At 38.6% G+C, this 27,683-nt stretch overlaps 1 protein-coding gene across 1 annotated transcript in view; it reads left to right on the forward strand.

The window, feature by feature from the left end:
• RNF125 (ring finger protein 125) overlaps positions 1-27,124 on the forward strand; it is a 47,239-nt gene extending 20,115 nt beyond the window's left edge. Inside the window, exons 2-6 of the mRNA XM_040264804.1 lie at positions 262-415; positions 3,683-3,777; positions 7,093-7,183; positions 17,783-17,890; positions 22,823-27,124. Of these exons, the coding sequence (XP_040120738.1) occupies positions 262-415; positions 3,683-3,777; positions 7,093-7,183; positions 17,783-17,890; positions 22,823-22,909 (535 nt within the window). The 3' untranslated portion in view covers positions 22,910-27,124. The remainder of the gene's footprint in view (positions 1-261; positions 416-3,682; positions 3,778-7,092; positions 7,184-17,782; positions 17,891-22,822) is intronic.
• Positions 27,125-27,683: the final 559 nt, after the last annotated feature.

Raw genomic sequence — 27,683 nt, forward strand, 5'->3', positions numbered from 1 at the left:
ATCTGTATGCATGTATCCCCTCTTTTGGGGATTTCCTTCCCATTTAGATCACCACAGAGCGCTGAGTAGAGTTCCCAGAGCTGTTCAATAGGTTCTCATCTGTTATCTATTTTATAATAGTGTAGATGGAGCTTCCACTTGGCAGAACTGCTCTTAGTATCCGAGGTGTCATTAAAATACAGTTTCCACACATGAACCCCCAGTGGTGGCTCCTTAATTCCTGTCAAGGAGAGTGACGTGTTCTTGGTTGGTGTCCTATAGATTCTGCCGTTCTTGCATCACTACCAGTCTAAAGAACAATAAGTGGACCTGTCCTTACTGCCGGGCCTATCTTCCTTCCGAAGGCGTTCCAGCAGCTGATGTCGCCAAGAGAATGAAATCCGAGTTCCGGAATTGCACCGAATGTGACACTCTGGTACGTCATCCTGCCTTTGCTCATAGTTACCAGCTTAGACCACCGAGAAAATTGTTAGACAGCTAGTCATTTCACCTCTGCCTTTGACCTCATCCTACTCGGATTTCAAAGTGTATCGTCTCAGTCTCTCCTCTTCCTGTCCTCCAGTTTCATAAGTCGGGACTGCAGGAGAGCCGTCACCTGATGCCCACCATCACCTAATTTCTCAAACAAGTGCTTTCATCGACCACCTCCGTTTCCTCCCTTCCCATTGCTCCCCTCACCCCTTATTATATGGCCTCTATTATGTTATTGTAGCCCACCCAGTGAGTAGCTTTATTTTCAAGCCCCAGTGGCGTAATTCCATCTCTGGTGCTCTGGGCTTTGCAGTATTTATCTCTGTTGACCGCTGCCTCCCTCTTACCGTTGATACTATACTAGTCTGGTTAGATCATGTGAGGTCTTAGAAGCTGTGTCAAAGATTCTAGATTTTATCTTAAATGCCATAGGGTGTCATAGAAAAAGTGTAAGCTTTTGATCAGGTTTATATTTTTAAGCTCTCACTCAGGCATGTGCATGGAGAATGGTTGGGAGGGAGCAAAAGCAGAAGTGGTGGAGTCAGTTTAGTGGCCTTTAGGATAAGTGGTTAGGAAGCTGGGTTAGCATAAGAGCATTAGGTATGGGATAAGAGGTTGTTTCAAGGTGTATTTAACAGAGGGATTGAAGAAATTTGGTGAGTAACTGGATGTGGGGTGCATAAGAGTGAGGTGTCAAAGATGCCTTCCAAGTTTATGAGATGAGTAGGTGAAAGTGCTAATATGGGGAGCAAATTTGGAGAAGAATCTACAGAGTTAAGTTTTAAGTTTTGCATACATTACATTTGAACTGCTAAGGGGAATATATCTAGATATTACCTGTCTAGAGATCAAAAGGGCGATCTTATACTGAAGATCTCAATTTCTTAGGGAACCTTTCCTGATTGTTCATCTAAATTATAATCTCTTAAACACTTTCTCTTAGCACTCTGTACTTTCTCTTTAATTTGTCGCCATTTGTAATTACATATTTGTGACTTAAATTTAATGTCCATCATCCATTATCCCCACCAGATTTCAGGAGGGTAAGGATTATGTCTGTTTTATTAGGTTCTGTATCAAGAGCTTTGAATGGTGGCTGGAACATAGTAAATGCTCAAATGCATTTTTTGAATATTTATATAAGACCTAAATCTGTTCATGGCTGTGAGACTATGGAATCTATGCATGGTCTTTGGAGTCAGACATCTTAGGGTTGAGCACTAATTCTCTCACTTACTGTTTGTGATTTGGGGCAAATTATTAATCTGAGTTTTTGTTTGAGTCTTGGTAAATTGAGGGAAAAGATAATGTTCATGTCACAGGGTGGTTGTAAAGATTAAAGACAAACTACAAGTGGCTTTTAGCACTGTATGCTCAGTCGTGTCGGACTCTTGCAACCCCATCGACGGTGGCCCACCAGGTCCCTCTGTCCATGGGATTTTACAGGCAAGAATAGTGGAGTGGGGTGCCATTCCCTTCTCCACGGAATCTTCCTGACCCAGGGATTTAATTGCATCCCTTTCATCTCCTGCATTGGCAGGCAGGTTCTTTACCACTAGCATCACTGGATAGGATTCATTTTAGCACTGTGGAAATGAATGCTCAAATCAATAGCTCAAAATCAATAGCTTTTCACATTCTTAGTAATCATTACTGCTTATTTTTATTTTGATATTTTGCCATCGTTTAAAATTCAACATGCAAAAAATCAAACTCAGCATATTATTCTGTTATCCAGTTCTTTGGTATCTGTCAGAAACAAGAGCATTCTCTCTATTATCCTGGGTCAGAATCTGCTTCCTTTTTTCACTCCCTATTTCTGATTATTCACAAGTATTTTGATCTTTCCTTTGGGAGATTTCTTTGTATCTGTCTCTTCTTGCTGGGATATTAGGCATTCTCAACTCTGCTTCCTGTGAGTCCTGGCCAGATCTCCATTCCATGAGTATCCCAGTCCCCAGTATTGAACAGTTTCCTATCTACTTGTCTTCACATCCTTTGTTCATTTGTTTTTCCTCTATTAGAATATAAACACCTTTAAGGCAAGCACAGTGGCTTATATACTCCTACCACCACTGACAACTGATTTCAGTTTTGTGTCTGGGGTAGACACCCTATGAATTTATCAATTAACTTGTCAGGATACAGTCCCCAGATTGCTACATTTATATGAGGAATGTTGATCAAGCACTATTCTTAACGAAAGTCACAGAGAGAAGAGAGAGCACTGATGTGCAAAATTGGATGTTAAATGTTGTAAAGCAGTCTGTTTTAAGACAGCTGCCTACATCGGTCCTAGCTTTTACATCTTTTTAGATGGATAAAGGAAGGATTTGTTGTTAACGTTTCCATTTGCTTTTATTTTTGTCTTTCGTGAAGCAGTTACGACTGCTTCCTTGAGATGGCAGATTTCATGTTTGAGGTTGAACTTCCGTAGCTTGGGCAAAATGAAGCAGGGTGGGTCGGCCACCTTACCACAACCCTAACAAAGCTTCCTTTAGCACAAGATCTTATCAGAGTTTCTAATGACACATTTAGTAGAATATGTGCTATGCAGCAACAGATCCCTCATGGTTAGGATCTCTGAATGTATATCTGGAAGGACAAGGGCTCTTTATTCTGCCTTCATAAAAATGGACTGCAAGAGCTGTCCTTTATATTTGCTCTTAATGGGGCCATTAAGTATGCTGTGTATTGTGAATTCATGTAAGGCTACTGGATGTATTATAAAGCCCTGGTATTTATAGCTTTCCCTGAAGCACAGGATTTCTTTTTGCTTACTCCGGACATCTCTAAAATCCATTTATTTATTCTTTTTATCTCTCTCTTTTTACTTTTTTCCCCCTTTCCTTCCTTTTGCTCTTTTTCTTTCTTCCTTCATCACTAATTTAGGTAATGGTATCCAAAAAAAGTAAATTTGATTTAATATATATTTTTTCACTTTGAAAAACAGATGCTTTCTAAAAGAATCAAATTCAAGAACTCAGGTCCTGGATCTTCTAACTATAAAGAAATTTTAAATTACTGTTATTCTTGATAATGCCTTAAATTGATTGAACTATTACCTTGACTGCATCCTTTTAATCAACTGACCCCACACTATGACCTTATTTGAAATAAAGAAAGCAGTGAAGTTGGGTCACAAAAGACTTCATTGACTGAAATGAGCCTCTTTTCAACAGTGAGCTTATTTTGATCTGCTTTCATACAGGTTTGCCTCAGTGAAATGAGAGCACACATAAGAACATGCCAGAAGTACATAGATAGGTACGGACCACTGCAAGAGCTTGGAGAGACGACAACAAGGTTTGCTTCTGTACACTTTGCTTTAATGCTAAATCTGACATACTTATAAAGAATTTAACAGGCTGGAAAGCTTAACATTTTTATTATGAAAATATGTATGTGGTTATGTTTTGGCTCCTAATCGTAATACCTCTTATTAGTATTCATTTGTTTTCAATGATTAATAGCAGTAATTACAAAAGAATTTTCCTCTCTCTGCTTTAAAAACTTTGGGGAGAACCAACTGGACACTGGAGAGATTGAGGAAGCTTCCTCAGACAAGTTTATATGAAGGAAGATCCAAAAATAGAAAGCAGAACTGTTCAGTTTCTGTTAGCCTCTGTGTTGTGACTAAGAGTCCTGAAGGAGATGATGATTACGAGATTATTGTCTTTAGTTTTCCATCACCACTGCTCAGTCTCCCAGCTCATTCCCTCTCATTTTCCTGCTTACTCTTTAGAAGGGACAAAGTGACATCTCAGTATATATTCTAACACGAAAGAACACGCATGGGGCAGGCATTCTGAATCCTACAACCTGTTTGCTGGGTATTCTTATATGGGGCTGGAGGAAGGATAGAGACAGCTAGTAGGTGTAACGACAGAGGATATTGATCATTATTTTTTCTTAAAAAAAAAAAGAAGGAAACAAATCTAGGTCATTAAAACTCCAGGAGATGGTGGAGGATGGGGGAGCCTGGCGTGCTGCAGTTCAGAGGGTGGAAAAGAGTGGGATACAACTTAGCAACTGAAGGACAACTATTCTGAATGGCAAAGGAATTACAAAGTTTGGCATTTGCCTCTGCTGAAGAAATAGATAAATGCTTTGTGTACTACTGAATGGAGATAATGGCTTTGAAACCATTAAGTCTTCCTATGAATTCAGCTATCCAGTAGAGGTATTCAGTATAATTTATTTTCCTCTCCTGAAGATAAATGTTAGTTATGCTTATTTTAAGAAATTATATGTATCAGTTCAGTTCAGTTTAGTTGCTCAGTCATGTCCGACTCTTTGCGACCCCATGAATCGCAGCACGCCAGGCCCCCTTGTCCATCACCAACTCCCTGAGTTCACTCAAACTCATGTCCATCAGGTAAGTGATGCCATCCAGCCATCTCATCCTCTGTCATCCCCTTCTCCTCCTGCCCCAATCCCTCCCAACATCAGGATCTTTTCCAATGAGTCAACTTTTTGCATGAGGTGGCCAAAGTATTGGAGTTTCAGCTTTAGCATCAGTCCTTTCAATGAACACCCAGGACTGATCTCCTTTAGAATGGACTGGTTGGATCTCCTTGCAGTCCAAGCAACTCTCAGGAGTCTTCTCCAACACCACAGTTCAAAAGCATCAATTCTTCGGTGCTCAGCCTTCTTCACAGTCCAACTCTCACAGCCATACATGACCACTGGAAAAACCATAGCCTTGACTAGATGGACCTTTGTTGGCAAAGCAATATCTCTGCTTTTTAATAGGCTATCTAGGTTGGTCATAACTTTCCTTGCAAGGAATAAGTGTCTTTTAATTTGGAGCCCCCAAAATAAAGTCTGACAGTTTCCACTGTTTCCCCATCTATTTCCCATGAAGTGATGGGACCAGATGCCATGATCTTCGTTTTCTGAATGTTGAGCTTTAAGCCAACTTTTTCACTCTCCTCTTTCATGTCCATCAAGAGGTTTTTTAGTTCCTGTTCACTTTAGCACAGGACAAAATACTTAATATTTTGTAATAATCTATCAAGGAAAAGAATCTGAAAAAGAATGCATATACAACTGAATTATTGTGCTATACACCTGAAACTAACGTGACAGTGAAAATCAACTCTACTTTAATAAAAAAAATTTTTTTTAAGATAAAAAAGGGGAATGCCCTAGCACTCCTGTGGTTAGGACTCTACACTTTCACTGCCAAGGTCTCAGGTTTGAGCCCTGGCTGGGGAGCTAAAATCCTATAAGCTGTGCAATGCAGCCAAAAAAAATTTTTTTTAAGAAATGCTGCTCCAATATATCTTAAATTTCCTAATCCAGAAGTCTAAATGTTTTTCTAGAGATTACTTTGCAAATGCACCTTTTATTATAGGATTAGATTTATTCCATACTCCTGTAAATTGTGAGTATTTTAGCTCTAAGAAGAGTTTTGAATTCTGTTAGACTGGCCCCAGAGACCAGTAGGAAGGAAGGCTAACAAGCAAGCTAAAGAAGCATGTGGTTTGATTGGAAAGTTGATATGAAAATTTTAAAGTATATGAATACTAATTTATCCTGCTAGTTAGAATTAAACAACAAAGAATTAAAATAACCAAAATGAGAAGGGTTGTTGATTAATCAGTCTTACAAGATAGATTAATATTTGCATTTAATATAGAAATCTTTGCTTTATAGAACTTATAATTCAAATTTTTTAAGTTCTTATGCAAGGAAACTATCCAGAATACATGACTTGGGGAACAGGAAGTTATATCTATAATGGAAAATGAGTGAAAAATTCCAAGCCTCCGTATTGTCCCTAAGAATTTAAGGCAGCACTATGCAATGGAAATATAATGCAGAACACATGTAATTTTAAATTCTCTAGTAGCAATATTCAAAAAGTAAAAACAAGTGAAATTAATTTTTCATGTATGTATTCAACTGGTTAAAATATTCTCCTTTGAACATGTAATCAATATATAAATTATTGAGACGTTTTATATATAAAGCTTATAAACTTCAGAGGGTATTTTAAACTTCTAGCATATCTCAGTTTGGACTGACCATATTTCAAATGCCCAGTAGACATATACCTAATAGCTACTCCACTGGACAACACAGATGCGAAGGACAGGTACTCCTAGATGCGCATAAAGAAGTAACAAGGTAGTTGTGGGCTGTTTTTCATTCTTCACTGAATGCTAATACTGTGAGTTGACATCTGTGGTTATATTGGCCAGTGTCGTCAGATATTCTGGTTGGAGAACAAGTAACACCCAATTCACATGTAACTTGAATTAGAAAAAGAAGTAAGAGACAGAAAAAGTAACATAGATACAGCTGAGTGGTATGACCCTCTGTTTCTCAGTTAATGGAGCGCTCAGAGTGTACTTTTCTTCCAAAGAAAATAAAGTGCTTCAAGTGCACTATAACTGTGTCTCTGTCCTGCCCCGTGAGGTTACACATTTGCATTGCTCATGAGAAAAAATTTAGGCACCAAGATTATTATCAGGATAAGAAAATGAATATGAAATTGAAAGAATGAACACTAGAAACTAGATCCACCTACATTCTATTTTTTATCTCTAGTTAAGTGACTACTGTCTAATTATCAATAATTTCAGTAATATTTGTGTTCTATGCAATTTCCAGGTGTGTATGTCCTTTTTGTCAGAAGGAATTGGATGAAGACAGTTTGCTGGATCATTGCATTACTCATCACAGATCAGAAAGGAGACCTGTGGTGAGAAATTATGTTACTATATATTCCTGCAGTATCTAAATTTGGTATACATTAGAAAATCCATTTATGGACTTCTATTTATGGATATATCATAAAGGATAATTTATGTCAAGGTTATAGTGATTCTATGACTATGAACACCATGTGAAAGTGTCTAGTTGAAACCGACAAGAATTACCAGTGTGCAATTACTCTTTCATTTATGGAATTGACATTGCTTCTTACAGATAATCATGGGCATAATCAACTAAGCAGATCAAAAATGCATAGTTAAGATTTAATGTTAGTATGCTAACTGTGCTCACATCCTAAGTGAGAAACATTTTTTAATAATGCAAATATGGTAATCAAGGCAATAATACACTAGACATGAAAAGTAGAAAGTCATTCACCTTTATTAATCAATTCATTATTTTATTTCAGAGTCTGAATATTAATCAATAGGCTCACAGATTAAAATGCATATTGTTTATCATTTCCTTGATCTGTTGTGACTGCTGCCTTTTTTCTTTTCAACCTGGCACTTTAGTTCTGCTTTGCGGTGTGGCTCTTATAATTTTCCTTTTTGTATAGTTGAGAGGTAAGGCAGGGTGGTGATGGATCATCATCGTTGACTTGGCCATTTTACTTGTTTTTAACATTTGGATTGCTGCCAGTTTTTAGGATTTGCATTCACGTTCATGTACGTTTAAACTTTTCTTTCTATATCATTTTTTTCTTAAGAGGAAATTCCATAGATTGATATTTTTGGGCCCAAGAGTGCAAGTTTTAATTAACACTCAAAACATATTCTAAAAAGTTTGAGTCAGTTTATATTTGTGTCAGCAATTGTTGAGTAAACTGCTTTCACCTTAACTGGCCAAAATTCGGTTACATTTATTTTTAAATTGACAGATGTAAAATGATACCTTGAAGATTATTTTGGATTTTATTTTAGTTCTAAACAGAACTAAAATATGTATGTGTGTATGTGTGTTTCATATATGTAAAAGTTTGGGGCTTTTTTGAGTTTTAAAGTTTTTTTTTTTTTTTTTCATAAAATCCTTTTGGAAGGTGCATGAGGTTGAAATGTAAGTTTATTAGATGATTGATAGATAGCACTTACAACAATACTATGAGATAGAGATGATTATTATTTTACCAACGGTAAACTCAGACTCAGAGAGGTTAAGTCCTACAAGGTAAGTCTTACAGCTGGTAAGTAAGCAGAGCTACAGTTTGAAGCCCACTGTCTATCTAGCTCTGCGGCATAAACACCTGTGCTCTACTAGCAAGTTCAAGAGAAAAGCCCCACAGCACAGTCAAAGGTCTTGTTTTATTCACCCTAATGGTCCAGAGGTTTGATCCTTGGAATGGCTAGCTAGGAGCTTGATATGTGTTGGGGGAGCAGCAGAGATTGTCATGGGCTTTTCCTGTTTAAGTTGCCCTTGGAGGAACTGAGCTAAGGAGGTGTTTTACGATTGGTCCCTGGGGTACCCTCCTAGAGGAGGCTTGAAGAAAGCATTGGGGGACTTCCCTAGTGGTCCAGTGGCTAAGACTCCGAGCTCCCAATTTAGGGGGCCTGTGTTCAATCCCTAGTCAGGGAACTAGGTCCCACATGCCACAACTAAGAGCTGGTACAGCCAAATATATAAGTAAATATTTAAAAAAGAAGAAAGAAAACATTAAGATGGCATAATAATGACTACCACATACTGAGTTTTCTTGGTTTGTCTTTTGGTTTGTTTTGGTCACGTGCACAGCTTGCAGGATGTCAGTTCTCCAACCAGGGAACAAACCCGGGCCCCTGCAGTGAAAGTGCCGAGTCATAACCACTGGACTGCAGGGGAATTCCCAATATACTGAATTCTGGGTGCCTCTTGAACTCAGTGAAATTTAACTTAGATGACCATTATATCTACTACTGTGGGCAAGAATCCCTTAGAAGAAATGGAATAGGCTTCATAGTGAACAAAAGAGTCCAAAATGCAGTACTTGGATGCAAGCTCAAAAACAACAAAATGATCTCTGTTCGTTTCCAAGGCAAACCATTCAATATCACAGTAGTCCAAGTCTATGCCCCGACCAGTAATTCTGAAGAAGCTGAAGTTGAACGGTTCTATGAAGACCTACAAGACCTTCTAGAACTAACACCCCCAAAAGATGTCCTTTTCATTATAGGGGGCTGGAATGCAAAAGTAGGAAGTCAAGAGATACCTGGAGTAACAGGCAAATTTGGCCTTGGAGCACAAAATGAAGCAGGGCAAAGGCTAACAGACTTTTGCTAAGAGAACACACTGGTCATAGCAAACACACTGTCCAACAACACAAGAGAAGACTCTACAAGAGCCTCTTGATGAAAGTGAAAGAGGAGAGTGAAAAAGTTGGCTTAAAACTCAACATTCAGAAAACTAAGATCATGGCATCCAGTCCCATCACTTCATGGCAAATGGATGGGGAAACAATGGAAACAGTGGTAGACTTTATTTTAGGGGGCTCCAGAATCACTGCAGATGTTGACTGCAGCCATGAAATTAAAAGACACTTGCTCCTTGGAAGAAAAGCTATGATTAACCTAGACAGTATATTAAAAAGCACAGACAGTACTTTGCCAACAAAGGTCCGTCTAGTCAAGGCTATGGTTTTTCTAGTAGTCATGTATGGATGTGATTTGGACTATAAAGAAAGCTGAGTGCCAAAGACCCTGATGCTGGGAAAGATTGAAGGCAGGAGGAGAAGGGGACGACAGCGGATGAGATGGTTGGATGGCATCACCAACTTGATGGACATGAATACACTCTGGGAGTTGGTGATGGACAGGGAAGCCTGGCATTCTGCAGTCCTTGGGGTCAAAAAGAGTCAGACATGACTGAGCGAATGAACAGAACTGACCGAGTGCCTCTTTAACTTCTCCTAGCAACCCTATGAAGGAGATATCATCAACTCAGCCTGAGCCGTGACTAGTAGTACCCAGGTGCTGGTCTGACTGGAGGAACACTAGGCATTCTGGACCATAGGCAGCACTATAGCATCCATCCAGGGCAGGCACCTTACATGTCTATCCATTAGTACTGGATGTATCCATTGGTACATTTCCAGCAGAAATCCTGTCCATGTGCTGCTCAGTTTGGCCATCAGATTGAAGGTCGCCTGTGGAAGCTGGGTCTTCTATTATTTAGAGGTCATAGAAGTCACTGAAGAAAACTGCCATAAGGACAGAAATAAATCAGGAATCATGGGGTCAGATTGCCTGTGGAATTTAGTAGTTAAAAAGCCTAAGTGAAAGTCACTCAGTTGTGTCCAACTCTTTGTGGACCCCATGGACTATACAGTCCATAAAATTCTCCAGGCCAGAATACTGGAGTGGGTAGCCGTTCCCTTCTCCAGGGGATCTTCCCAACCCAGGGACTGAACCCAGGTATCCCGCATTGCCAGGTAGTAAAAGAATCAGGTGGTGATGCTTGGGTACTGGGTGATGTTTGCAGCCATATCAAATCAAGGCTAGAGCAGATTTCCTAGAGGAAGCTGCGTACTCTCACAGTTGGGGAACCCAAGCTGGGAAGGATGCTGTCTTGGCTTAAGGCAGGAGCAGATTGTTCAGAAAAGTCATGGTGCTATAAAACACTAGGGCTGTGTAAAAGTGGTTACTGGAACAGAATATCTTCAGGTTTCCTCTGTTAGTGTTTCATGCTTGAGTGTACAAGCTTCAGACAAACCCCACTCCCTGGTGGCTCAGACAGTAAAGAATCTGCTTGCAGTTGGGACATGAAGGTTTGATCCCTGGATCGGCAAAATCCCCTGGAGAAGGGAATGGCAACCGACTCCAGTATTCTTGCTTGGAGGAGCCTGGTAGGCTATCGCACATGGGGTCCCAAAGAGTCGGACACGACTGAGTGACTTTCACTTTGCCACTAGAAGTCAGATTAAGCCTGTGGTTATGAAAAGGCTGGAGGCAGATCCTGTGGCAGCATTTAGGCAGCACTAATGGGGACACATATGTGAAAATACCTCAAGGAAGTCCTTGGACAAGGAGGGTTGAGTCCAAGACTGCCTCTGGATTGGCATGGAATGTAGTGAGGAATTACTGCTTTAAAGGACTGAATTGCTAGGTTTGCCTGCAGATAAGGTCAGTGATGTCATCTGACTTAACAGATATAAGTAGTCTCTAGACAGAGATTTGAGCAAAGGATTCTGCCTTCCAGATAGAATTAGATAATTCAAAAATCAAGCCACAAGCAACTAATCCTTTGTTTCTGAGTTGCTCAAGCAAACTAGGGTAGTAGGTTAAAAATATCAAGAAGTTTCAACAAGTCCTTTCATAATACAGTAATTAACTATATTCTGCTGCATTTTTTAAAGTATATCTATGTAATATTAGACTTAAAAGAGGCAAATGATACAGCATGCTTCAGATTAAACTATGAGACCACTCGAGAGAAATTTAGTATTTTATCATATTAAGGGAAGATATTTCAGCAAGAACCCCACTTTCTGGCTATCCTCTTTGTCCAGTGTTTTCTTTCAGTGGTTGGTTAAATCTCAGTTCCCTGACACCAAAATTATTTTCAGCTCTTGCTTTTTTTTTCCATTTATCACAGTTGTATGTTGTGTGTTTATTTTGTGTCTGTCTCTCCCTCCAAATTAATAGGTTCATGAAGCCATAGAACTTATTAATAATTTCTTTGTTCAACATTGCAGGCCCACCTCTTGGTGGAAAACCTAGCTACAGTAGGATATAGTGATATGAAAAATAGGATATTGTAAAAATCATAGTTCCACCCACCCAAGTTCAAAGGTAGTTTTATTTTCTGCCTTGATCCTGAGATTCATTCCTTGTGAGAAGGGACGGGACTTCATTTGGTTTGAAATTAAAAACTGTATTGACAGAAGCTGAGCCCTAATCCCCACAGCAGTTTATTTCCGTGGGTATTCAGAATATCTATAGCTTTATGGAGCAGTGGGAACGTACATGCATAAATGTTTTGGAAGGAAGAAAATCTTCATTAGATTTGCTTCCAAACTCCTATTATTAGGTGTTCAATCTGGTACCTTAATTTTGGTGGAAGATTTGCCCATAATTATTTTCATTCATGACTCTTTTCTTTTGGTATTGGATTCGGTTATCTTTAATTTCTTCCTCAAATGGTATTTACCATTATATAAAAAGTGTTCTTCAATTGACTGAGCTGCCATGGGGATTAATCTAAACCACAGACAGAGCTGGGTATCCATTATAACAGACGTTCCAAAAGACTGAAATTAGTGGTAGCTTCTAATATGGTGGCTGTTATTTACCCATTGCGTTTACCATTAGATCAAGTCCATACTGAGATGAAGCCAACATCTGTTTTTTTTTTAAATTGAAGTATAGTGGGCGGACAATGTTATATAAGTTACAAGTATAGGTATACAATATAGTGATTCACAACTTGTAAAGGTTGTACCCATTTAGTTATAAAATATTAGCTATATTCCCTGTGTTATACAATATATCCTTGTAGCTTATTTAATACATTATAGTTTGTATCTCTTAATCCCCTACCTCTATGTTGCCCCTCCCCACTTCCTTCTCCCCACTAGTAACCAGTAAGTTGTTATCTATGAATCTATTTTTTTGAGGCCAGTATCTTTTGATGTATGCTGTAAAATTGTTGGCCTGCAAGAAGCACAAGCTGGAATCAAGATTGCCTGGAGAAATATCAATAACCTCAGATATGCAGATGATACCACCCTTATGGCAGAAAGTGAAGAGGAACTAAAAAGCCTCTTGGTGAAAGTGAAAGTGGAGAGTGAAAAAGTTGGCTTAAAGCTCAACATTCAGAAAACAAAGACCATGGATGGCATCTGGGCCCATCACTTCATGGGAAATAGATGGGGAAACAGTGGAAACAGTGTCAGACTTTATTTTGGGGGACTCCAAAATCACTGCAGATGGTGACTGCAGCCATGAAATTAAAAGACGCTTACTCCTTGGAAGAAAAGTTAGGACCAACCTAGATAACATATTAAAAAGCAGACATTACTTTGCCAACAAAGGTCCATCTAGTCAAGGCTATGGTTTTTCCAGTGGTCATGTATGGATGTGAGAGTTGACTGTGAAGAAAGCTGAGTGCTGAAGAACTGATGCTTTTGAACTGTGGTGTTGGAGAAGACTCTTGAGAGTCCCTTGGACTGCAAGGAGATCCAACCAGTTCATTCTAAAGGAGATCAGCCCTGGGTGTTCTTTAGAAGGAATGATGCTAAAGCTGAAACTCCAGTACTTTGTCCACCTTATGCAAAGAGTTGATTCACTGGAAAAGACTCTGATGCTGGGAGGGATTGGGGGCAGGAGGAGAAGGGGATGACAGAGGATGAGATGGTTGTATGGCATCACCGACTCTATGGACGTGAGTTTGAGTGAACTCTGGGAGTTGGTGATGGACAGGGAGGCCTGGTGTGCTGCGATTCATGGGGTCGCAAAGAGTTGGACACGACTGAGCGACTGAACTGAACTGAATAGTAGTATGGTCTGGGAGCATATCTGAATAAAGAGAGATAGTAAAGGATGAGCTGACATTAGGAAATTGGCAATGGTTGTCTGACCAGGCCTTACAAGTAGCCTTACAAATAGCCTCCTCTCTTGTAAGGAGGCTTTACAAGAGAAAAGAAGAGAAGTGAAAGACAAAGGAGAAAACGAAAGATATACCCATATGAATGCAGAGTTCCAAAGAATTGCAAGGAGAGATAAGAAAGCCTTCTTCAGTGATCAATGCAAAGAAATAGAGGAAAACAACAGATTGGAAAGACTAGAGATCTCTTCAAGAAAATTAGAGGTAGCAAGGGAATATTTCATGCAAAGATGGGCACAGTAAAGGACAGAAATGGTATGGACCTACCAGAAGCAGAAGATATTAAGAAGAGGTGGCAAGAATACACAGAAGAACTATACAAAGAAGATCTTCATGACCCAGATAACCACAATGGTGTGATCACTCACCTAGAGCCAGACATCCTGAAATGCGAAGTCAAGTGGGCCTTAGGAAGCATCACTACGAACAAAGCTAGTGGAGGTGATTGTATTCAGCTGAGCTATTTCACATCCTAAAAGATGATGCTGTGGAAGTCCTGCAATCAATATGCCAGCAAATTTGGAAAACTCAGCAGTGGCCACAGGGCTGGAAAAGGTCACTTTTCATTCCAATCCCAAAGAAAGGCAATGCCAAAGAATGCTCAAACTACCACACAATTGTACTCATTTATTATGCTAGCAAAATAATGCTCAAAATTCTCCAAGTCAGGCTTCAACAGTACATTTACCAAGAACTTCCAAATGTTCAGGCTGGATTTAGAAAAGGCAGAGGAACCAGAGATCAAATTGCCAACATCCACTGGATCATGGAAAAAGCAAGAGAGTTCCAGAAAAATATCTATTTCTGCTTCATTGGCTATGCCTTTGACTGTGGATCACAACAAACTGGAAAATTCTTCAAGAGATGGGAATACTAGACCACTTGACCTGCCTCCTGAGAAATCTGTATGCAGGTAAAGAAGCAACAGTTAGAACTAGACATGGAACAAAGGACTGGTTACAAATTGGGAAAGGAGTACGTCAAGTCTGTATATTGTCACCCTGCTTATTTAACTTCTATGCAGAGTACATTGTGTGAAATGCGAGACTGGATGAAGCACAAGCTGGAATCAAGACTGCCAGAAGAAATACCAATAATCTCAGATATGCATATGACCACCCTTATGCAGAAAGTGAAGAGGAACTAAAGAGCCTCTTGATGAAAGTGAAAGAAGAGAGTGAAAACGTTGACTTAAAACTCAGCATTCAGAAAATGAAGATCATGGCATCTGGTCCTATCACTTCATGGTAAATAGATGGGGAAACAGTGGAAACAGTGATAGACTCTATTTTCTTGGGCTCCAAAATCACTGCAGATGGTGACTGCAGCCATCAAATTAAGAGACATTTGCTCCTTGGAATATAAGCTATGACAAATCTAGACAGCATATTAAAAAGCAGAGAGATTACTTTGCCAACAAAGGTCTGTACAGTCAGAGCTGTGGTTTTTCCAGCAGTCATGTATGGATGTGAGAGTTGGTCCATAAAGAAGGCTGAGCACTGAAGGATTGATGCTTTTGAACTGTGGTGTTGGAGAAGACTCTTGAGAGTCTCTTGGACTGCAAGGAGATCAAACCAGTCAATCCTAAAGAAAATCAGTTCTGAATATTCATTGGAAGGACTGATGCTGAAGCTGGGGCTCCAATACTTGGATTACCTGATGTGAAGAGCTGACTCATTAGAAAAGACTCTGATGCTGGGAAAAATTGAAAGCAGGAGGAGAAGGAGTTGACAGAAGATGAGATGGCTGGATGGCATCACTGACTCAATGGACATGAGTTTGAGCAAGCTCCAGGTGATGGTGAAGGACAGGGAAGCCTGGAGTGCTGCAGTCCATGGGGTTGCAAAGAGTCAGACACAATCAAGCAACTAAACAACAACAACCTTACGGAGAGTGTAGGTGAACACTTAAGTACTTAGGTCATGATCATCAGTATCTCACTTTACCATTTCTTTCCCTTTCCTATTCTTACCCTCTCCTTCCTTATGTCAAATTCCCCAATTCAAGAAACAGAAGAAATTTTTGAAGTAGTATAGACTGTCACCCATTGTTTTGTAGTGTCTTTCTGGTGAAAGTCTCTTCAGTCACACAACTAAATTGTCTATACTGCTGAAGTCTGACGCCTCCACTAGTTCTCTTAACATCAGACTGAAAAGAAAAACTACTTTGCTTGAAATTCCAGGTTTTCTGTAGATTTCCCGTCCACTGGGCTCAAAGCTCCTTAATCATGGGACCAAGGCTTAGTCATCTCTGTTCCTCTGACTCGATATGGGGAGAACAGAAATCACATGAGCTGCTCAGAAGAGTGTATGTCGATTAGTGCTGGTTCCAAGTTACTATTCCAAACTCTCCTCCCCCAGCTGCCCCCAACATGCCCTGTCTCCAGCTTCACTGAGCATTTTCCCATTGCCTAAGCAGGCCCGATCCTTTTAGGGTTTCCTGCCTTTTTCCACTTTGCTTTCCCTGCCTGTGGTGCTTCTCTTTGCTATGGCTGACTTGTTCTTCAAGATTCATACCAGCTGTGTGCAACTTGGCTGAATCCTTTCCTGACTTCTCAGAAAAAAAAGTAATGATTCCCTTATCAGTCTTGAACAGTTGTCTGTTCAGATCTTGTTCAGCACTTGCTATGCTGTATTGGAAGTATCTGCTTAGGTGCTAAGAGTAGTATCCATTTGTGGGACTTCTCTAGGGGTCCAGTGGTTAAGACTCAGCTTACTGCAAGGGGTGCGCTCTGGATACTGGTAGAAAGCTAAGATCCTGCATGCCAGGCAGTGAGGCAAAGAGAAAAAAAAAAAGGCCGATCTAGAGAACAAATCCATGGTTGCCAGGGTTCAGGAGAGAAGTTAAGGGATAGTGAAGGTGAAGGTGAAGTCGCTCAGTTGTGTCCAACTCTTTGGGACCCCATGGACTGTAACCTACTAGGCTTCTCCGTCCATGGGATTCTCCAGGCAAGAATACTGGAGTGGATTGCCATTTCCTTCTCTAGGGGATCTTCCCGACCCAGGGATTGAACCCGGGTCTCCCTCATTGGAGGCAGATGCTTTAACCTCTGAGCCACCAGGGAAGTCACTGTACAAGGGAGTTTCTTGTAGTGAGAGAGCAGTTCTGTTTCTTGATTGTGTTGGTAGTTATATGACTATATGTGTGATAAAATTTCATAGAATATATATACACACCACAGAAAATGAGTTCATGTAAAAGCTGGTGAAATCTAAGTCAGATGTTGTCTAGTTAATTGCCAATTTCCTGGTTTTGATAATATGCCATAGTTATGTAAGAAGTAACATTTTGGGGAAGCTGGGTGATGGTGACATGTACGTCTCTGCATTATTTTGCCATTTCTTTTGAGCTTATAAATATTTCAAAATGAGAAGGTTTTGTAGATGGCCATTCACGGCTATTAAATTAGGAAAATATGTGTAAATACTAATATCTGATGCTGGTATATTATAATCTATATTGCTGGTGGTAATATAAAACTATAACCATGTATCATATATAGTGTATATTATGAACCATGAATGTTCATAACTTTGACCTTCTAATCTCCATTTATAGTCATTTATCCTAAGAAAATAATCCCCTCAAAAATGTAATTTGATATATAACTATAGATAATATAATTTGTAATAACAATATCAATGTAGATAATGTAATTTGTAATAGCAAAATATCCACATACCTAAGAAAACTTTAGTATTGCAAGAGGTAGGTAACTAATTAAATTATGGCACACCTCCTGACTGTAATATTATTTAAATAATAAAGCGGTAAGTATGAAACAAATAGTTATACTCTTTATATACAAGAAATGTGTATGAAGAAAGAAGTGCAATTTTATTTGTTTATATTGCTTTAATAGTTATATAATTCTAAAACATAATACCAAGGTATGGCCAATAGATTCATAAAATTAAAATTAACTTTGTTGAATGGTTATTTAATTTTTTATCGCTGACACTAATGATTATTTAAAATTCTTTCTTGAACTCTTGATATTGTTTATTTCCAGTTCTGTCCGCTTTGCCGTTTAGTACCTAATGAGAATCGAAGCAGCTTCAATGGCAGCTTAATAAGACATTTGCAAGTCAGTCACACTTTGTTTTATGATGATTTCTTAGTAAGTATATTTTCTTCTACATTGTGTTTTTATGCTGAATTAAGCTTACCGTTCTTAATATAAGAAGTCTTACTATAAGATTATAGAGGAAAAATGCATATATAGCTGCAGTGTTAAGTATTAGTATTAAAGAGGAAACATAAAAACAGTGTTTTATAAATTGTGTTTTATAAATATATATATATACTATAAATATATATATTTTATATAACTACTTTAAGAGTAGTTACTGCTTTAGACAAAATCATTTTCTTTGTGATGTAAATAATTAGCCATTGTATAAAGACCCAGACTTCACTTTCCAGTTATTTTAATTTCTACTTTAGTGCCTCCCACTGCTGCTGCTGCTGCTAAGTCGCTTCAGTCATGTCCAACTCTGTGTGACCCCATAGACGGCAGCCCACTAGGCTCCCCCATCCCTGGGATTCTCCAGGCAAGAATACTGGAGTGCGTTGCCATTTCCTTCTCCAATGCATGAAAGTGAAAAGTGAAAGTGAAGTTGCTCAGTAGTGCCAAACTCTTCACTACCCCATGGAATGCAGCCTACCAGGCTTCTCCATCCATGGGATTTTCCAGACAAGAGTACTAGAGTGGGTTGCCATTGCCTTCTCCGAATGCTGCCCACTAAATAGTTATAATTTTTATGAAGTTAAAAACATATTAACTGAGAGAAGATCATATCAGTAATGAAATGGCTCAGAGAATTTGCACTCATTTTATAATACACTGAATGGCCAATAACAGATACAACATTATCAATGTAGTAAGAAACATGGGCTCTATTTTTAATTTAAATTTTATAAAATACAAAACATGTTTATTTAATGTTTTCGACTTAAATTATTATGAACAAATTTTAGACATATACAGAAGTAGACAGAATTATATAATGAACCTCTGTATACTGATCAGCTACCCATTAATAATGGCCAACTCATAGCCATTCTCATTATAGTCAGAATTTTTTTTAAGATGAAAGAAAAATCTGATATAGTATGGATAGTTCTGATACTTATGACTCAATTTCCCATTATCAGAAATGATAAAACAAGCTAAAGATTCACTTCAGTTCAGTCGCTCCGTCGTGTTCGACTCTTCGCAACACCCATGAATCGCAGCACGCCAGGCCTCCCTGTCCATCACCAATTTCCGGAGTTCACTCAAACTCATGTCCATCGAGTCGGTGATGCCATCCAGCCATCTCATCCTCTGTCGTCCCCTTCTCCTCCTGCCCCCAATTCTTCCCAGTATCAGAGTCTTTTCCAATGAGTCAACTCTTCGCATGAGGTGGCCAAAGTACTGGAATTTCAGCTTTAGCATCGTTCCTTCCAAAGAACACCCAGGACTGATCTCCTTTAGAATGGACTGGTTGGATCTCCTTGCAGTCCAAGGGACTCTCAAGAGTCTTCTCCAACACCACAGTTCAAAGCATCAATTCTTCAGCACTCAGCTTTCTTCACAGTCCAACTCTCACATCCATACATGACTACTGGAAAAGCCATAGCCTTGACTAGACAGACCTTTGTTGGCAAAGCAATGTCTCTGCTTTTTAATATGCTATCTAGGTTGGTCATAACTTTTCTTCCAAGGAGTAAGCATCTTTTAATTTCATGGCTGCAATCACCATCTGCAGTGATTTTGGAGCCCCCCAAAATAAAGTCTGACACTGTTTCCACTGTTTCCCCATCTATTTCCCATGAAGTGATGGGATCAGATGCCATGATCTTCGTTTTCTGAATGTTGAGCTTTAAGCCAACTTTTTCACTTTCCTCTTTCACTTTCATCAAGAGGCTTTTTAGTTCCTCTTCACTTTCTGCCATAGGGTGGTGTCATCTGCATATCTGAGGTTATTGATATTTCTCCAGGCAATCTTGATTCCAGCTTGTGCTTCTTCCAGCCCAGCATTTCTCATGATGTACTCTGCATAGAAGTTAAATAAGCAGGGTGACAATATACATCCTTGATGTACTCCTTTTCCTATTTGGAACCAGTCTGTTGTTCCATGTCCAGTTCTAACTGTTGCTCCCTGACCTGCATATAGGTTTCTCAAGAGGCAAGTCAGGTGGTCTGGTATTCCCATCTCTTTCAGAATTTCCCACAGTTTATTGTGATCCACACAGTCAAAGGCTTTGGCATAGTCAATAAAGCAGAAATAGATGTGTTTCTGGAACTCTCTTGCTTTTTCCATGATCCAGCAGATGTTGGCAATTTGATCTCTGGTTCCTCTGCCTTTTCTAAAACCAGCTTGAACATCTGGAAGTTTATGGTTCACATATTGCTGAAGCCTGGCTTGGAGAATTTTGAGCATTACTTTACTAGCGTGTGAGATGAGTGCAAGTATGCGGTAGTTTGAGCATTCTTTGGCATTGCGTTTCTTTGGAATTGGAATGAAAACTGACCTTTTCCAGTCCTGTGGCCACTGCTGAGTTTTCCAAATTTGCTGGCATATTGAGTGCAGCACTTTCACAGCATCATCTTTCAGGATTTGAAACAGCTCAACTGGAATTCCATCACCTCCACTAGCTTTGTTCATAGTGATGCTTTCTAAGGCACACTTGACTTCACATTCCAGGATGTCTGGCTCTAGGTGAGTGATCACACCATCGTGATTATCTTGGTTGTGAAGATCTTTTTTGTACAGTTCTTCTGTGTATTCTTGCCACCTCTTCTTAATATCTTCTGCTTCTGTTAGGTCCATACCATTTCTCTCCTTTATCAAGCCTATCTTTGCATGAAATGTTCCCTTGGTATCTCTAATTTTCTTGAAGAGATCTCTAGTCTTTCCCATTCTGTTCTTGTCCTCTATTTCTTTGCACTGATTGCTGAGGAAGGTTTTCTTATCTCTCCTTGCTATTCTTTGGAACTCTGCATTCAGATGCTTATGTTGTTCCTTTTCTCCTTTGCTTTTTGCTTCTCTTCTTTTCTCAGCTATTTGTAAGGCCTCCTCAGACAGCCATTTTGCCTTTTTGCATTTAGCATAGCTTTTGTTCTGCTTTGGTCCATGCATTTTCCTGTGAGAGTGATGCATTGTTCCATGAGTCCCTTTCAGCAAATGGGATTGCTTATCATGGGGACATTCATAGCCATGTTCTAAAATGGTACATTTTATTGTTACGTCTATTGAAATACATGAAATGTTAAGAGTTAAGTTTGAATTTGCATATAATTTTTACATGATTTTGACTATTTTCTTTTTATGCAGTTTAAATGGAATTTAATAATTGTTGAAGGCTATCATTTGGAAATTTTCTCCATGCATTCTGATGTGCCCAGGATGATTATCCAGATTCAACACAAGGAAGCTGGGTTTCAGTAACAGTCCTGTCACAACTTGTGACCTTGGGCAATGTATTTAACTTTGGAGCCTCTGTTTGTTCATTTGTTAAAGTGAGGACTAAGCAAAGTACATACTGTTTCCAAACGCTCTCATGGGGATTAAATGAGATGATGCATGTCAAGCGATTTACTCAGGTTGGGCATGGATGTTAGGCAAACTGGAGATGGGGAGAGATTAAACGGAAATATTAGGACCACTTGAAGAATGAACAGACCACACCACAGGCTTCATAATCTCTCCTCCATCTCTCAAATAATGTCTTTTCTGTCCACTAAGGCACACAAGCCCTCATGAGAGCCACATGTCATCATTTTTCATAAAACGTAGGGGCTCCTCTATTTATCGTAGCTCCATGAGATGTTCTAAAAGCCAGGTTGGTTCCATACCTGTTCTGACTCTTCATTGTTCAGTCCATTCTCTTCAAGATCATTTACAGTATGACCTGGGGCTGGCCAGGAAGAGGTCACCTTGGTGAGAATACTCTCCACCCCCTCAAAATCACATTCTTGGATGTGGAAGTGAGGTCAAAACAGTGTTCTTTGTTTTGATTTTTGTGTTTTCTCAACTACCAACTACTATGCTAGGCATTTTATGCAAGTTGTCTCATTTCATTCCTTATAGCAACTTCTGTGAAATACATACTTTATGATTATCCTTACTTAGCTATGAAGTATCTGATGCTCAAAAGTTAATAAATTGCCTCAGAACAACCTGGCATTGAAAAAGACCCTGATGCTGGGAAAGATGGAAGGCAGGAGGAGAAAGGGAGACAGAGGATGAAATGGTTGGATGGCATCACCAACTCAATGGACATGAGTTTGAGCAGACTCCAGGAGATAGTGAAGGACAGGAAAGCCAGGCATGCTGTCGTCCATGGGGTTGCAAAGAGTTGGACATGACTTACCTACTGAACAGCAACCTGGCATTAAGTCCAAATATTGTGCTCTGCTCTGTTTTATGACTTTCTTGTGGGCTTTATTTGTTTGCTTTTGTGTTTTAGAGTGAACTTCCAATAAAGATTTTCTTTTCTTAGTTTACTGGTGAAGAGGAGATGGGTTGCAGAAGATGGGGCTCTTAGTTTTTGTTTTACTTAGAGAATGTGCTGACCTAAAGTTTTGAGTTCAGTTTTGACCTAAGGAGGCAAGGAGAAAGAGCGTTTTGTTTCCAACAGTTTTTTCTTTCAGAACTAGATATTCAGTAGTACTGCTGGGAATGGTGAATCATATGAGAGTGTGTTAACTTCACTCTATATTATATGTTTATGTGGAGCATAGCACTCTGACCCAGACTTGTAATATTGGCTAAAAATATTATAGTTAGATCAGATAAAAAAACTTTAAATTCCAGATCAAGATTATTTTATTAATAATGATAGCTAGTTAACTGATAGACAGTGAAAATGAAATAGAAAATGCACAAGCCCCAGAGTAAAAGTCTTGGGTTCTGTGAGTTTTTGTGTGTGTGTGTATGGAAACCTGGGGATTGAATTTAGGGCTTTACTTGGCAAAATGAGGCATTGTCTTAACATTTGTCTGCCAGTTGCTGAAAACTGTCATGTCTGACTGTATGTTTCTAATTTTTTTTCTTTATTGTAGGATTTCAATATAATTGAGGAAGCTCTTATCCAAAGGGTCTTAGACCGGTCACTTCTGGAATACGTGAATCACTCGAATACCGCATAACTGTATTAAAAGAAAAGAGGATATCATACGATTGCACCATTTTTTTTAAGATGCTGCTTGAAAAATTGTAGGGAAGCTGTCAATGTCTGAGCAGAAAAGAGTACAACACATTATATGTTTGTCCCTGTTTATTGTTGTATTGCATTTTAAAACTGCTTTCACTTTGATGACTTAGGTCTGTTTTATGTTCTTGAGTTTCTGAGACACTTAACAGCAAAAAAGTCTCCATCTGCCATTAATAGATGAAAGAGAATATAAGGCTGAGTATGTGGGTGAAGGATCTTTATTTACAAATCGGATGACGTTGTGTGTAATGTTACATACTGATAACTACTCTTATGATTGGACAAGATAATTAATCTTTGTCCTATGGAGAGTGAAACAAAGTGTGGATACTCAAGGAAATGTGAGATCTGTTCCAGTGCTCATGTTCTAACAACTAATAGAATGACACCAATAACCTTGCATGGGAGTAGGAAAGGAAAATTTTGGAAGTCAACAATGATCATTTAACCAAATCTATAACATAATACTGTAACAATACTGTAATTTCATGTTAGGAATGTATACTTAGTGCTTTGACTTTTTATAACTATGCACATATAAGAATTTAATATTATATTTTTCAAATATTTGTAGCTTATTATTTAGAAATATTTCTATAATATAGGCAACTTCTTAAGAACCATCAGCCGAGATTTATAGCAGAAGTATTCCCATCCATAATTTTTAGTGGAAAATCCTAAGGGCTTTGATTTTTTTTTTCTTAGTTTTATCTTTTAGAAAAATTAAACAAATACTGAAAACCAAACAGAAGATGTATAGCTTATTTCATTATTGTAAGAAAACAATCTTTTAGAACTCTGCCAGTCACCTTGGATGTCCTCTGTGTGTCCTGTCAAAGTTAACAACCCACTTCCCCAGCCCCACAGAAGTAATCACTACATTGATTTTAACAGTACTCACTTCCTTATATTTCTTAGTTTATCCCCCAAGTCTGTATCTCTATGCTAGCTTTTAATCTTACTCACTTAAAATTGCTTTGTTAGCTATATCTCTTAATGTCTCTTTTTAATCTATGGGTTCCCCCTTCTTTCTTTCCCTTAATATTTATCTGTTGAAGAACCTGGTCTTATACATACCCAACTATCTGTATTTTGTTAATAGCATACTCATGGATCAATTGAGCATGTTCTTCTGTCATCTGGATATGATACATGGATCCAGAGGTTTGAGCAGACTCAGGTTCAACCTTTTGACCAGACTATATAGATCATGGTGTATTATTTCAACAGAGGGCAGAGAATGTCTGGTTTGCTCTTTTTCTGATGTCAGCTGAAATGAATATGCTAGATCCACTGATTTGTTGTGGGTTAGAGTTTCTGTCATTTCTTTTTCATTTATTAGTTGGAACATTTTTATATATAAAGAGATGTTCCCCCGTCTACTGTTTGGTTAACCAGTGGTCAAGTTCATAGAGGAAAAGAAAAATAAATACTTGAATTCTCCTGATTTATCAATTTTCAGGCTTATAAACTTATTTTCTATCATCTTCTGTACATCACTTTTTTAAGTGTAGTGAACTCATAGATTTAAACATACTTGATGGACTTTAATCCATGTTGAGTATTGCCCTATTAAAGCTCAAATTGTCCTGTTTTTGGTCATTGGGAGCCTTATCAAGTTGACTCTGAGTCCTTTCGACACTACTCTTGCAGTCTTTAATGGCTTCCTGTAGTCTCCTGTGACAAGTCTCCAGGCTCAACTTGTATATTTTTGCACCAGATCTGGAATTGGCCATTTCTCTTAAGAAGCCTGGTTCCTTCAGTGAGAAACAGTGCTTCAAAACCATATTTTGGGACTGTAAGATTTGTTGTGGCTAGATTGGTTATTGTTTCTAGGAGAGAGCTAAGAAATACCTTTTTTTCTCTAAGATAGAACATTTTATGAGTTATTTTGATATTTCCAAATCAAATTAAGTACTGCAAGGTTTTTGCCTAATCCTTTCTATTACAGTTGTGTCTTTTATTTTTCTGTACTGAGAGTCCAGGTTTTCAAGGACATAGCAATATCCCACAATTATTTGTTTTCTTCAACTGCCTTACAAATGCAACAGTCTCAAAATAATAATACTAATAAACCACCACCATTATGATAGCTGGAACAATTAAAAATGTTTTTCATTTGTTCTCCCCAATCTCCTATTTTTTTAAGTTGTACTAAAAAACAAATAAATAAAGTTGTATGATATCAACGTTTTCAGGCAATTCTCTGGTGGTCCAGTGCTTAGGATTCTGTGCTTCCACTGCCAGGGACCCTTGTTCAATTCCTGTTTGGGAAACTAAAATCCCATAAGCCACATGGCACAGCCAAAAAAAAACCCTCAGAATATACTGGTGTAATCTATAATACTCTCTCCCTTCTACCCTCCATCTAGTCTTTAGTTCTTCAAGTAACTATATGCTTAGTTCTTGCCAGCACTCCTTTCATGGTTCCATTTTTCATATTTGGCTCTTTAACAACAAGTCTGGATATGGAGTATTTCCATCTTGAAAGCAAGCAAAGAAGTTATAAAGACTAGTGATTTCAACTCATGAGGATAAAACATTATTTGATTATAGTTAGTTTCTTAATTGTAATTGTTTATAAACTTCTTTGTTCCTTATGCATAAATGTAGTCATAGTCACGTTCCCCTAAATTTTCTGTAGTAAATTTTCCATTACTTCTTCAAAACCTTGTTTACTGTTCTGCCATCCACAACAAGATGATGAGAAAAGCATAAACCTGGATGAAATCTACAGGCCTTCTTTCCTCCCTTTTGCTCTTTTCCTTTAGCTTATTTGGCTGCACTGGGTCTTAGCTGCAGCACAAAGACTCTCTAGTTGCAACATTTGAACTCTTAGTTGCAGAATGTGGGATCTAGCTCCCTGACCAAGGATCAAACCTGGGCCCTCTGCATTGAGAGCAGAGTCTTAGCCACCGCCAGGGAAGTCACTTCCTCCTGTTTTAGATACTGGCTTCAAGCTTGCTTTTCACAGCTGCTAACTGACAACAGATTTGAAGTTTCACGACCTCTCTTCCTGCAGTTTGGATGGGTTATCCAATAAAGCAAAACCTATTGGGCAACAAAGACAAAAGGAGAGGAACTTCCCAGAGATAATCATTAGATTGAAAAATCTCATTCTTGAAAAATAAAAGAATATATTTCCGAGTATTAGTACTTACTAACCAGAAAGTAAATTTTGGTTAATTCTGAGCAATACAAAGTTATCCTTAAATCTGTGAAACATGAAAAAACTTCCAAACTTAAAAACTGTATTGTGAGTAAAGCTTTAAGTCACCTGCCACTGTTAAACCTCAGTACAGCAATTCTGCATCCTGTCTCTTGGTTCCTCTTATGATAAGTTTACCCCCTTGTTCAGCCGCTGGTTTACGTCTGACTCTGCCACCCCATGGAGTGCAGCTCTCCAGGCTTCCCTGTCCTTCACTATCTTCCGAAGTTTGCCCCCTACAGGACAAATGAGGTGCTGGCCACCGAAATTATTTTATCTTTTGCATTATTTTGAGTTTTAAAATAGTGAAGTGCAACTCTTATTCATTGTTTCACTGTGCCTTTAACCTTTTATTAAAAAAATTTATAATACATTGTTTTAAAAAAGTGAAAACCAGTATTTGAAGCTTTTGATTAATAACAAAAAATCTTGTTCCTTTTTTTTTTTAAATAGCACCTCAAGATGCCAATGTTTCAAGGCCTTTTGAGGGAAAAACTGATTCACATGTGATTCTTAAAAGGCTAAAGTCTTCAAATCCTACAAAAAGCTATGGAGATTTTCCTTTAACGTGTTTTTTCTCCCAAGTTTCTAAAATGTATGTTGAGAAATTGGATTGCGAGTCTATGATGAAGATACTTCTAAGTCAGATCTCTTAAAAGGTCTTAGCTCAAATGATATTGCTTTATTACTTTTACTGGGTGCTAAATGTCTTGTGTTTTCAAGTAAGCTTAACAACAGTTATTAAACATGTTTAACATATAATTAGTACCTTCGATTAGCATTGAAGTTACTTTTAAAGGTCACTAAGAGATTCATCCTTTTATTCAACTGCAAAAAATCTGTATAATGATCAGAATTTAAAATGTTCAATTCTTTTTCTTCTGTAAATATGTATTATTGTGAGAAATAAAGAATGGCAGGACCATTGCTTTCATTAAAATATCTACAGTGTATGTTTTCTTCTTTTGGCTATGCTGGGTCTTCATTGCTTCAAGAACTTTTCTCTAGTTACAGGGGAGCCAAGCTACTCTATGGACTTCTCTGATAACTCAGTTGGTAAAGAGTCTCCCTGCAGGGCAGGAGACCTGGGTTGGGAAGATTCTCTGGAGAAGGAAATGGCAACCCACTCCAGTATTCTTGCCTGGAAAATCTCATGGACAGAAGAGCCTGGTGGGCTACAGTCCATGGGTCTGGTTGCAGTGCACTGGCTTCTTCTCATTGTGGTGGCTTCTTTTAGAGCACGGGCTCTAGAGCACAAGCTTAATAGTTGGGCACGAGTTTTGTTGCTCCGCTGCTTGTGGGATCTTCCCTGATCAGGGATTGAACCTGTGTCTCCTGCATGGGCAAGCAGATTGTTTACCACTGAGCCACCAGGAAAGCCCTCTACTGTGTCTGTTCTTAAATATGGATCTTGATAATGTTTTACATTTAATACCCTTTTCATGCTTTTAAACCTGATATTTTAAGATTGTCATCATTCAACAATATCTATCGCAGAGCT

This window comes from Oryx dammah, unplaced genomic scaffold (assembly GCF_014754425.2).
Source record: "Oryx dammah isolate SB20612 unplaced genomic scaffold, SCBI_Odam_1.1 HiC_scaffold_22, whole genome shotgun sequence".
In the NCBI taxonomy this organism is placed as follows: domain Eukaryota; kingdom Metazoa; phylum Chordata; class Mammalia; order Artiodactyla; family Bovidae; genus Oryx; species Oryx dammah.